The sequence below is a fragment of the Kogia breviceps genome, chromosome 12, assembly GCF_026419965.1.
Source record: "Kogia breviceps isolate mKogBre1 chromosome 12, mKogBre1 haplotype 1, whole genome shotgun sequence".
In the NCBI taxonomy this organism is placed as follows: Eukaryota; Metazoa; Chordata; class Mammalia; order Artiodactyla; family Physeteridae; genus Kogia; species Kogia breviceps.
Window position 1 is genome coordinate 40,296,385 of NC_081321.1, and position 12,914 is coordinate 40,309,298.

Genomic DNA, 12,914 nt, shown 5'->3' on the forward strand with positions numbered 1-12,914 from the left:
TTTTTTAAAAAAAAAAAAGAAGAAGAAGAAGAAAGAAAGAAATGAGCCAGGGAGGCAATGTAGCCTCAAGGTTAAGAGCACGGCCTCTGTGGCTACCCAGGCTTGGGTCTGGGTTTCCTAGTTTCTGCATCTTAGGCGAGTTACTTAACTCCTTTATTTTTTTTCATCTGTAAAATGGGAATAACAGTAGTACAAACTGTATTGTCATGTCATATATGTCAGGATTGATGGAGGTAAGGCATATAATACTGTTCAGCACATGGTAAACACTTGATAACTGACAGCTGCCTTTATTGTTGCAGCTGTGTTGTTACTATAAAAATGAGGTTAAAAAAACAAAATAGGGACTTCCCTGGTGGTCCAGTGGGTAAGACTCTGTGCTCCCTATGCAGGGGGCCCGGGTTCGATCCCTGGTCAGGGATCCCACATGCTGTAACTAAGATCCCATCCCAACTAAGAGTCCGCATGCCGCAACTAAAAGATCCCACAACTAAGACCCGGTGCAGCCAAAATTAATTAACTAATTAATTAACTAATTAAGCCAAAATCATCTGTCCCAGAGAACTGAATTGATTCTGGCGAAATGTGACCAGTGTTTTTTCTTGTTGTAGATTTGGGTGAACAGTCCCCATACAGCCAGTGGCTATTACACCATCTATGACAGTGAGACTCTTCAAGCTGACCATTTCAACACCCGCCTCAGCTTTGGGGATCCTGCTCAGACGCTCTGGGCTCGAACAGGATACCTGGGTTTTGTCCGCCGGACCGAGCTCACAGCAGCCACTGGAGGTATCTTCACCAGCTCCTCACCCTTGTCCTGCTGCACTTTTCAGCCCCTAGCACGGGCTGGCCTTCCGCAACCTGCCTTTGGATGTGGACTGTGTGTATTGAATTATTCCCTTCTCCGACTCTTGAACCCATACATGAATTTGTATTCAGCTGAAGTAAGACTTTGCCCTCAAAGAGGATCCAGGAAATAAGCACTGGGGCCCCGTGTCAGCATCCCTAAACTGTGGGTTGGCTCAGCCGGGCAGTCGTAGAGATGTTCCTGGTGATGGGTAGATGCCTCTGGCAGGACTTGGCCCTCAGCAAGCTCCTTGGACAGGTATCCCATCTTTAGTCCCTTGCTCCTAAGCCTTGCGAGCGGGAGGCACTGCCGAGGAGCCAGCCTGCCGAAGCTCTCTGTCCCTTCGGCGGCTCACGTTGGACACGAGCCTGCTTGGCAGGGCTCTCATGTGAGCAGCCCCCAGTCATCCTCTGCCCACTGGGCAGTCACAGTGAAGCCATGACTTCAACCTTCCTGACGGCATGAATGGCCATTTTAAAATACCCAGCACTGATTGCATCATACACACCCAGAACTAACACAGATCACTCACTGGACTTGAACAGCTGGAACTGAGCCAAATCATTTCTCCTTCGCCCCTTGCATCTGTTCCCCACTGACCAGCTCCAGAGTGTCTCCATATTTCACGGGGAAGTAGAATAACATACTGCTGGTGAGGGAAGCATCCCTAGCCAGGTGCCTTGGTTTTGAAGCCTACCTCTGTCATTTGCTGTATGACCTTGAGCACTCACTCAACCTCTCAGTTTCCTACCTGGAAAATGGGAGTGATAACGTTTCCTGCCTTGTGGAAATGATGTGAGATTAAATGACATAATGCCTTCAGGTGCCTGGAACAGTGACTGGCACACAGAAAACACTCGGTAGTCATTAGCTACTCTTTCTGTTGTTTTTGTTACTACAGTCTTCAGCTCTTGTGTGACGGGACTCTGCTGGCCTTCCTCATCCTTCTCTCTCCAACAGCTCCTAGCAGTTTGTTTTGCTAAATTTTTCAGAAATCTTCCTTTTCCTGAAAATACGACATTCTGTAGACCTAGCTAAATCATCTCTCTTCTTTTCAGTATCTATATAGACATAAACCATGTAGCCTTGTGTATGCAGCGTGTGCGTAAAATCTTTAAAAAAAGATTTCTGCAACGTCCTGCTGGATTACAAGCCTATTAATAACTAGGACTAGTGTCTCTATGGAGTCCTTGAAAATGTCTAGAAACAATGACATATGTTCACTTCTTTTCCATCTCAAATCCTCTCCCCTCCTCCCCTCCCCAGCCATCATCTGGCTAATTCCTATTTATCCTTAAAAGCTCAGCATGGCTTCAGCTTTTCCTTTTCTGAACCCTTGAGCTGAGCTCGGGGAGGGGGGGCCCTAGTGCACACTCGGGTCGCTGAGCTGACCTCATCCCACCTGATGTCCATCCATAGGACATCTGTTGTGTGTGTGTTTCCCCCACTAGACAGTAAGTATCTTCAGAGAAGGAATCGTGTTATATCATCTTTGTCTCCCCAGCGCTAGGCACAATTCCTGGCACGTGGTAATAATAATAATAACAATAGCTAATGTTTTCAGCACTTACAGTGTACCAGGCATCACATTAACTCCCTTATATGAATTTAATCCTCACAGCAGCCATTTATTATTACTCCTGTCTCACAGAGGGGAAGCAGGACTCAGAGACTTAAGTTAATTGCTCCACGTTACAGAGCTGGTGAGTGGTGGCGCCAAGTGACGTGGCAGGCAGTCTGGACCCTGTGCTCTTAACTCCAACGATGTAGTACACTCAGTGCGTCTGATGAATCAGGTTCCTCTTTCTCTCCCCGTCAGAGCGTCATGATGCCTTGTACGTGGTGGGAGGTCTGGACGAGACACTGGAGCTGCGAGGCCTGCGGTACCACCCCATCGACATCGAGACCTCGGTGTCTCGGATCCACAGGAGCATGGCCGAATGGTAAATCCCCTGCACAGCATTCCCCCTCAGCTGCGGCACCAGTTAAAGTTGCTCTGTAGTCAGCCGTCTGTAGCAGACCACCTACGGCTGTGGAACTCCAGGGGAGCCAGACAATAAACGGACTGATCCTTGTCTGGCAGTGTGCCATCTGCTGAGACAGGCTCCGTGGACTCGCGGTGGGGCTGGGTCCTTTTTAATGGTAGGTGCTTACCGTTGGAAGGGACCTAACCGGTAGAGAGTGGTGGGAAGAACCATGACTTTCAGGTCAAAAGACCCAGCTGGAAGGCCCAGCGCTCCCACGGAGGCTGCTTTCCTCATCTGAAAATGCCTCCTCTGCTCCTTCCTGATTATCAGGAGGATCAAGTGAGAATGTACTTTGTAAACTATCAAATGGTAAGCAGATGAAAAGGATTGTTATTATTATCTGGTCCAGTTTCCCTCTTAGTGCAGGAATTCCCCCTACATTATCCCTGACAAAGGATCATCCGACCTCACGTTGACTAAAAATTTCTTAAAATTAAAACTGTAGTTTTTACCTATTTGCTTTCATCGTGGATTCTTAACAGTACAGAATCCATCCGGTTTCTTTTTTTTTTGCGGTACGCGGGCCTCTCACTGTTGTGGCCTCTCCCGTTGCGGAGCACAGGCTCCGGACGCGCAGGCTCAGTGGCCATGGCTCACGGGCCCAGCCGCTCCACGGCATGTGGGATCTTCCCGGACCGGGGCATGAACCCGTGTCCCCTGAATCGGCAGGCAGACTCTCAGCCACTGCACCACCAGGGAAGCCCCCCAGTTTCTTTTTATACATGTTTAAGTCAGTGTGTCCTCCTCAGATTTTTTTTTTATGCAAAGTAGCCACAGTTCTTTTAATGGTTTGTTCATGCTTTCCAGATGCTTCTTTGTCTTGCTTTTGTCAGTCTCTCCTCTGAACAGACCTGAACAATGCCCATGAGGTGTAAGAACAACGCAGAGAAGTTGGGCACCATGGTTACCCCCTAATTTTAACCATTTGACTTTTGATGCTACCAGATATTGTGTACATTTTTCTTAAGGACTGAATCTGTTTTTTAAAGCAGTTCAGCACTGCAAAACACAAGTCAGGTCATACCTTCTAACCCAGCAACCCCACTGAATGTAAGGCAACTTTCTACCTTATAACACAATATGAGAGAGCATGTATGGGGCACTGAGTTCAGATGAGGCCAGGCCAACTCCCTTCCTGTTTGGTGTTATGTTATAGATAATAATCTTAGTCAAAGCTCTTATGTTGCAAGTATCAAGAATTCTCTTCAAAACAACTTAAGCAAAAGAGAGTTCATGGACAGAATACCTGGTTATCTCAGAGGTTCCTTCTCTGACCAGCTCTGGATCTCAAGAAAGGTAGAAACAAAGAATGGGAAGGCCATCAGGAACCACCGTCTTCTCACTTTCTAGAGTCATGTGGGCATCCACTTCATTCTTTCTCTCCTCCCTGAAGAGCCATTCTCTGTACTTCTCTGCACACCTGCTACCCCAGAACATTCCAGTCCCCATGTCCTCAGTTCAGGTGACCAGCTAACAACTTTCATTCCCACTTCCAAACTCCCAAGAGATTTTAAATGGCTCAGCTAATCAGCTGTGATCATAGGGGCAAGGTCATGTATTAAAGACGTGGCTGAGAACCTTCTGGTTGGATCCAAGCGAGAAGGCAGTTCTCAGGGAAAATGGGATAAGTCTTGGGCAGACACTGTAAAAGATGACGTGTTAACTGAATGTCATTGAAATTTCAGTGCCGTGTTCACGTGGACCAACTTGCTCGTGGTGGTTGTGGAACTGTGTGGCTCTGAACAGGAGGCCCTAGATCTGGTTCCTTTAGTGACAAATGTGGTCCTGGAGGAGCATTATCTCATCGTGGGCGTCGTAGTTGTGGTGGACCCAGGCGTTATCCCCATCAACTCTAGAGGAGAGAAGCAGAGGATGCACCTCCGTGACAGCTTCCTCGCTGACCAGCTGGACCCCATCTATGTGGCGTATAACATGTAACCAGCCTTGTGGGGATTGCAGGGGCCATCCTGCAAAACCACAGGACCAAAGAACCGTGACTAGGAGGAAGCTTTCATATGGTGTGAAATAAGCTGAGATGGCTACATTATATCCTTCATCTCATCCTGTGGGATTCTGCAATCACCTGACACACAGGAAAGGGGAATTCTGTGGTAGCAAATGAAAAAAATATTAACAGTCTATTAGTCATGAGCTTTGACGTAGTGTGAGCAGCACGTTACTAAAGCAATTACATCCATGTTGCATTGTTTTCATCTGTTGTATATAGTTGTATTTTTACCTAATGCTGTTTTAGAATTTTGTAAGGGAGTTTAATGAATTCACATGAAGGGGGTAGTCTGAGTTACACAGTTCCCCGCTCTGTACTGTATTTTGCCATTTTACCTTAGTTAGACATTCTGCGGGTTTTGTTAACACGGAACTACTTGGCTTACTTTCAGTTGACCCATAAGCAAATCAGATAACCCACTGAATATGAGAGTTACTTTATATATATAAAATTCTTGATGGTAAAACATTTGACCAGTGTTTTAAACATGTAAATAAGAATACACATAATTCAGCTAAAAATTGACGAATTGGCTTGTATAGTTGTGACAACTAAAGTAGAAACATTTCTACTTTGAGAGAATCTCAGTATTCTCTGGATGCAGTGTAATTGAATAGGTGACTAAAAAGTGCAAATTGTTTGCAGGTTTTGCTGCACATTGTACTGTGTCTGTTGGCTGGTGTATTTTATAAACTGAAACTGCCTATGTTTGTTTTTTAAGCTTGCATTCCCAGAATCAGCTTAAGCTTTTAAGAATTCAGCCTGTTTCTACAAACTGAAGAATCTCAGTGGAAAAATCAAAATGTGAGGAAAAGCTGAGATTCATTAGATCCCATCCAATTTTAGGGAACCGGAATAACTCACTCTGGCCCCCAGTGTTGAAACCGTCTTTCACGTTTAGAAGGACTGCATAAGAATTTAGAATTTCCTCTTTTCCAGGCCCATTGTATACTGTGTCGGCAGTTTACATCTAGCTTTTCTTTTCTGAGGACTGAAGAGCATCCTCTGTTCTTCCAGTTCACGAGGGCGGGGATTTTAAGAACAAGAGCAATAGGCTGGGAAGGCAGTGGGGTCAATAGTCACGCGAAGGCACAAGGCCTCGTAACTGCTTGTCTCAGAACTGACCGACTTGGGTTGCCAAAATAGCCAGGCTTATGCTGAAATAGGGGAAGTCTGATGTATGCAAGAAACTCTTTTGAAATAACTGTGGTGCCCAGGCCAAGCGGACAGAGCCTGGGACTGAGTTTGGCCTCTGGCTCGGTTTCCTTTCTTCGGTCTGATACTTCACATATTTGAATATAGTTGAATTTTATTATTTTTTTCTTACAGAAATATTTTTTAAAATTAAAAAAAAAAAAAAACCTCAAAGTGAACAGAGTTAACTTGTTAAATCAGAATGGTTCTCTTTGACCCACTCTGGTCTATTGTGTAAATATTTATTTAGACTATTTTAATAATACATATTATTTACCCCACTGTAACATCATGTAAACTAAATATGTTTTTAAACAATTTTTTAGACTTGTAATTACCCTGAAAATAAGGTTTATAATGCAAAGACCAGACCCTTTGCCACGGCAGCACTCCTGGGGGGCTGCCCTTACACAGTCTCATGACTCAAAGCCACTTTATTGACTCCCTTTTACATAGTCCTCTTTTCCTCCCAACTCGTTCTCCACAGAGGGAAGACCTCAAGACATTTTCCAGTTCCAGATCTCTTTTTCAACATTTTGGACGACGTTAACTTACACATGATGGGAGAGGTTCTAGGATGTACAGGAAAAAAGCACTTGCACTGGGGTAAGAAATCCAGTGACTAGCAGAGAAAACAGCCTGCTTATTTGGAAAGTAATTTTCTTAAGACAGTTTTTAATGATTTGCTAATCAAAGCAAGGGATCCTGCGGATCTTTTATCTCCATAATCCACAAGTTCTAAGAAAAAGGTATAAGGCAGAGTCTATCCTATGGGTTGCTTTCATAATTCTTATTTCACTAGTTAGGGTGTCTGCTAGAAATATACTGTGAGCCATATCTGTCATTTTAAAATTTCTAGTAACCACATTTTAAAAAGTAAAAAGAAACAGGTGAAATTGATTTTAATTATTATTTAGCACAATATATCAAAAATACTATCATTTCAACATGGGATCAACATAAAAAATTATTAATGAGATATTTTACTTTCTTTTTTTCATATTATATCTTTGAAATCCAGTGTGTATTAAGCACATCTCAATTCGGAGTAACCGTATTTCAAGTTTACAGTAGCCACACATGGCTGTTGGCTACCATACTGGACAGTACAGATTATACTCATTCCTTCAAATAAAATATTCCGTTAATCTCACGGTATGGCCAACTCCCAGTTATTTAGGGGCTGATAATCTAGTTTTGTATTTCCTCAGGCCTCCGATTTATTGTTATTTTTTTTTGCTTTCTGCCTTGTGGCTGCTTTATTTATCTTTTGCCTATCCCCCAAAGCCAGAATAAGCTGGTGGAGGAAAGAAAACTAAGATGCTAAGATGTGTCTTTGGGGAACTTCACCAGTAACTCTGGTAAAGTATCCTCTGGAAGGGGAAGAGAGTTAGTCATTAGTTGAGCGGCGTTTGTGGGATCATCTACAGATCTAATGCCTAGTCTGTTGCAGACTCGGTAAGAAAACTTTCTCTTGGTGACACAACGCTCTTATTAGTCTTTCCACATTAAGTAGAACCTTTGTGGTAGAACTGACTCTTAAGAGAGGCCCCCAAGGCCATTATTAATAGAAACAGCCTTGCCAAAACTTGGGAACACATTGTGTCTGGGTTTTTATGCCTGTGGGGAGTGCGGGGTGGGGGGTGCGGAGGGGACTAAAGAATAGCAAGCCCTCATTTCAGATAAGAGAAACCTATTCATCTGAAAGTTTTTGAACCTCTTTCTGCCTCTCAGCAGAAGTAATGAGGTAGATCAGGAAGGGGCTGCCTCCGAACAAATGCCATCTCCTGCATCAGTGAGACCTTGGGAATGACCAGCACGCTAATGGACACTCTTTACTTCCTGCCTGCCTCATAAAGGGCCCCTGCTTCCCCAGTACCAGTTCCTCCTGAAGTTGTGCTGCCTCAGGCTGTTTAGGGACCATTGCCTGTCTATTGGTCATAGGAGTGTCTCCTTAACTTTAGTCCCTGGGCAGTGCTTGCTTAACGCTTTTGTTGAATCAACAAAGGGCCCGAGGCCTTAGGCTTTTTTGTTAAGGTCTGTGCCCCAGGCATGGTGCTCAATATCTTGGCCAAATAAATTACTTTCCTTGAATATCCAGGAATCTTTAGACTGAAGCAATGAGGAGTTATCACCTCACCCTCAAACTCCAACGTGATCTATGCCTTAGAGTTGTTTTTGTTGTCTGCTTTCGTGTAAAAACAAGAGTATTTGGAGCAAGCTGCAGTACTCCAAATACACAATAGGCCTTTTCTTTATCAGTCATTCAACATTTCTGGTTTAGGTATATGTAGATGGGCCATGTTATTTGTCCAGAGGAAGAGAGTGTAAAGATATAAGAATAATTTTTTAGTCCTAAATGCTGTTTTGTTTATTTTTTGTCAAGATATTTACCAGTGTCAGATTCAAACTATAGTACTGTGTAATTATGTATAAAGTTTTTTTTATTTATTTGAAATTAGACTAGATATACATTTTTAAATTTAACATCTGGCTGGACAGTGTTCTATTAACTCATTGAATGTGTTTCCTTTGTCTTGTGTTAATAAATATTGATGGCTGATTATGTTTAATGCTTCACACATTGGGAGAATTGATAAATTGGAATTAATAAATTTTAAATTTAACTTCAGATGGTAAGACCCAAAGATACCTAGAGAGGTCTAAGGAAAATGAACACAGAGATCCGAAGTTATAGCAAATCTGTTCTATAAAAGGAGGCCAGATTGAGGAACAGTAGAGAGTCATTTTGAAAACTAAGAAGCCTTTTGTCCAGACCAATTATAACTTAGTTTTCCTCCTACCCCTGTAGCATTTGGTAGTTTTAAACTATTGATCATACATGTTATTTTTATTTTTTAAAATCTGTAATTGCACTGGGTTTCAGCTTTTCTAAGGTAATACCTCATTTGCTCTCCCATTTCCTGGTTTCAAGAAACTTGATGGGAGTTTTTCTCAAATTGAGCATATTCTCAGACACTGAAACTGGTCCTTGAATTACAGTCTGAGCTATTCAGGCAGCTGATAACTTTTTTTTAACTTAATACACATTTATTGAGTGCTGCCTACCCACTAGGCACAAGTCACTGTGATAACAACTGAAGCGCGCGAGAGAGAAACTCAAGTTACTGCCCTCAAGAAGATACAGGAAAACAATACACTATATTAAGGGTTACGAGTAGAGGTGGACTGTGGGAGCAGGTAGGATAGGCACCCAATCCAATGATGAGGGAGGATAATGAGGAATTCGGGCTGCAGGAGGTAACATCTGAACTGAGTTTTGAAGGATGAGCTAGCCAAATAAAGGCAGCAAGTGGGGAGGCAGAGTTGCATATTCTGGAAACTGCAATTTATTATTAGGATGTAGGGTTTAAAGGGAGAAAAGTAAAAGATAACTATCTGTGGAGGTCTTGAGCCAAGGACAGATCACTAAGGGGCTTAATGTGTCAAGCTAAGAATTTTGGACTTTTATCCAGAAGGCCAAAGACAGCCAATGAGGTGTTTATAGAAAGGAAATAACATGCTCAGATTTGCAACATAGAAGATTATTCTGGTAGTCATGTAGAAAATGGATTGGTGCAGGTAGGGAAAGAAAGGTAAAACCTGGGACAGGGAGATGAGTTGAGAGGCCTTTGCAGAAACTGCAGTGATAGAGCAAAGCACTTTAACCAACGCAGTGACAGGATGGAGACCAGAGACAATGCATGTAAACTTGGGAGAGAGTAAGATGTCAATCGCTGAACATTCAGGATTAGGAAGGAGGAATCCAAAATAACTTGCAGATGTCTGACTTTGGGAGTTAGGTAGATGTGGAGTCATTTACCAAGATAGGGAAAAAAGAGGAGGAATAGATTTGGGAAAGAAGATGCTGTGTTCCATTTTGGTCACGTTCATTTGAGGTGTGTGGAGGTCCAACAGGTGGCTAAATATTTAGGTCTCTGCCTCAGGAGAGCTCTGGCCGAGAAATACAGATCTGGGAGACATTCTTTTAAAAGTGGTAGTTGAAGCCATGGAACGGATGATAGTGCCAAGAAAGACCATGTAGAGAGAGAAAAGGCCCAATGATGGAGCTGTAGGGAACACGAGCATTCAAAGCCTGAGGGAGGAAGAAGAATCCACAAAAGGGAGAAGGAATGACTGGAGAGATAGCGTCAAAACCAAGAAGGAGCTTGGGCACAGAAATCGAAGGACGAGTTTTAAAGAGGAGGGAGTGCCCAGCAGTGCCGAAGGCTACAATGAAGCTGAGAAAACAGGGACTGGCTAGCGTCTGTGGTATCTAGCAACCCGGCGGTCACTGGTAACCTTGGTCAGAGCAGAAGCAGTGGCAGTTAATGGGGGCAGGAGGCAGAAGACTGGTTCCGGAGAGGTGTGATGGGAAGTGTGACCAAACAGAGGCTACTCTTTCTAGAAGCTGTATCTACACATAGAAAGGAAAGAGATGGGATAGTAGTTAAACGAGGGATGTAGAATTGAGGGAGACTTTTTTTAAGACGGAAGAAATAAAATATTCCTGAGTAGAGGGAAAGTTTCCAAATAAAGCAATGAGGGATAATGGACAAAACAAGGTCACCGAGAAAGCAGGAGGGGTGGGGATGCAGAGAACAGGTGGAACGATTAGCCTTTGAGGGGAGGAAGCACATTTTTTCAAATAAAACTGGGAAGAGGCAAGGTCCTGATAGTAGGAAGTTAGTAGAGGCCTACTGATGACCTCCTTCACTTCTCTGAACCTTCATTCTCAGTCTACAGAGATGAATATTCATTTCTGAGATAATCTCGAAAATAAATATGATAGAGCTGACACAAAATAACATGGAATCTGCAAATAATAGGAATTCCTAAGAAGCAAATGTAAGAGGGAAATTTACATGAAACTCATAGAAACAAAGACTAAAAATAAAATAGTTGTATTCAACTAAAAAAAGAAAAAAGGGCCCTCTACAAAAGTAGAAGGAAGGAAATAATGAAAAGAAAGGCAGAAATTAATAAATACAAAATAAAGGAAATGTAAAAGGTTCAACAATACCAGAAGCTGATTTCTTAAAAATAACCTAACCTCTAGTAAAACTTGTGTATGTACATGCACACATACACACAAAAAAAAAAAACTAGTAGGAAACGCAAAGGAGAATATAACTACAGCTACAGTATTTTTTTAATCTTGAGAGATTATAATATTGCAGTAAATTTGAATTTTAAATGAAACATAATTTTCTAGAAACTATGCAATTTGAAAATTTCACTCAAGAAATAGAAAAATTGATTTTTACCAAACCCACAAGGAACAGGTAATCCTTTTTTCATATGTAAAATAAAAAGCCACCCAATTCATCATACAAAGTTAGTATAACCTTGATACCAAAATCAGACTAAGGCAGTGTTTTAAAATTCTAAATAATCTCACTTGTGAAAAGATGCAAAATTATAAAATCTAGCTTTTTCGGTTATCTGCTATGTAGTACACTGCCCCAACTTGGTGGCATAAAACAAAGTCATGCATATATACATTCTGTGCATCATGAATTAGGGCACAGTGGGAACGTCTTATATCTGTCCCAAAATGTCTGGCCTCGGCTATGAGAACTCTTATGTCGGGGGCGGGGGATGATTTGAAAAGCTTGGGCCCAGAATCATCTAGACTTCTTTGCTCACATATCTGAAGCCCAGGCTGGGGTAACTGGAAGACTGGACTCAACTGGGACTGTTGACCGAAACGCTTTAATGTAGCCTTTCCTCATAGCTTGGACTTCTTACAGCATGGCAATTGGGTTCTGAAAAGGAGCATCAGAAGATGATCATGTTAAGTTGTAAACGTCTCGTCCACTCTTGGAAGGCATGCATGTTCCTTCTGTTGCATTCTACTGCTCAGCCCAGATTCAAGAGAGATGACTCTACATCTTGATGAGAGAGAAGCAAAGTCACATTGCAAAGGAGCATGTGGTTTGGCAGATACCTCTGTGTATATGTCTGGAGATATTATATTGGAAAATTCAATCTTCCACACTAGCAAACCAAACCCAGTAGTGTATAAGAAATAATACATGAAAATCAAAGAGGGTCAAATCAAGGATGGTTCAATATTAGAGAAATCTGTTTATATAATACCTCTTATCAACAGCTTAAAAGAGAAAGCCATATGATTATCTCAATAGATTCAGGGGGAAAAACGGTAAACTTCAACATTGACTAATGAAAAAAATTCAAACAGCAAGGAATAGAAGAAGACTTTAAAAAAAATTTTTTATTGAAATATAGTGGATTTACAATGTGTTAGTTTCAGGTGTACAGCAAAGTGATTAAGTTACATATATATGTATGTATTCTTTTTTAGATTCTTTTCCATTATAGGTTATTATAAGATATTGAGTATAGTTCCCTGTGCTATATAGCTATACAGTAGGTCCTTGTTGGTTATCTATTTTTTATATATAGTAGTGTGTATATTTTAATCCTAAACTCCTAATTTATCCCTACCTGCCCCTTCACCTTTGGTAACCATAAGTTTGTTTTCTCTGTCTGTGAGTCTGTTTTTGTTTGTAAATAAGTTCATTTGTATTATATTTTTAGATTCCACATACAAGCAATATTATATGATATTTTTATTTCTCTGTCTGACTTACTTCACTCAGTATGATAATCTCTAGGTCCATCCATGTTGCTGCAAATTGAATTTTTTCATTTTTTATGGCTGAGTAATATTCCATTATACATATGTATATGTATGCCATATCTTCTTTATCCATTCATCTGTCAATGGAGACTTAGGTTGCTTCCATGTCTTGGCTATTGTAAATAGTGCTGCTATGCCGCATGTTTCTTTTCAAATTATAGTTTTCTCTGG

General features: G+C 41.8%; 1 protein-coding gene across 5 annotated transcripts in view; it reads left to right on the plus strand.

Moving 5' to 3' along the window:
• Positions 1 to 10,763, plus strand: part of DIP2B (disco interacting protein 2 homolog B) — a 249,703-nt gene extending 238,940 nt beyond the window's left edge. For all 5 annotated transcript variants that reach the window (XM_059082762.2, XM_067009274.1, XM_067009273.1 and 2 more), the window contains 3 exons: positions 612 to 789; positions 2,667 to 2,790; positions 4,560 to 10,763. In XM_059082762.2, the coding sequence (XP_058938745.1) occupies positions 612 to 789; positions 2,667 to 2,790; positions 4,560 to 4,812 (555 nt within the window). In that variant the 3' untranslated portion in view covers positions 4,813 to 10,763. The remainder of the gene's footprint in view (positions 1 to 611; positions 790 to 2,666; positions 2,791 to 4,559) is intronic.
• Positions 10,764 to 12,914: the final 2,151 nt, after the last annotated feature.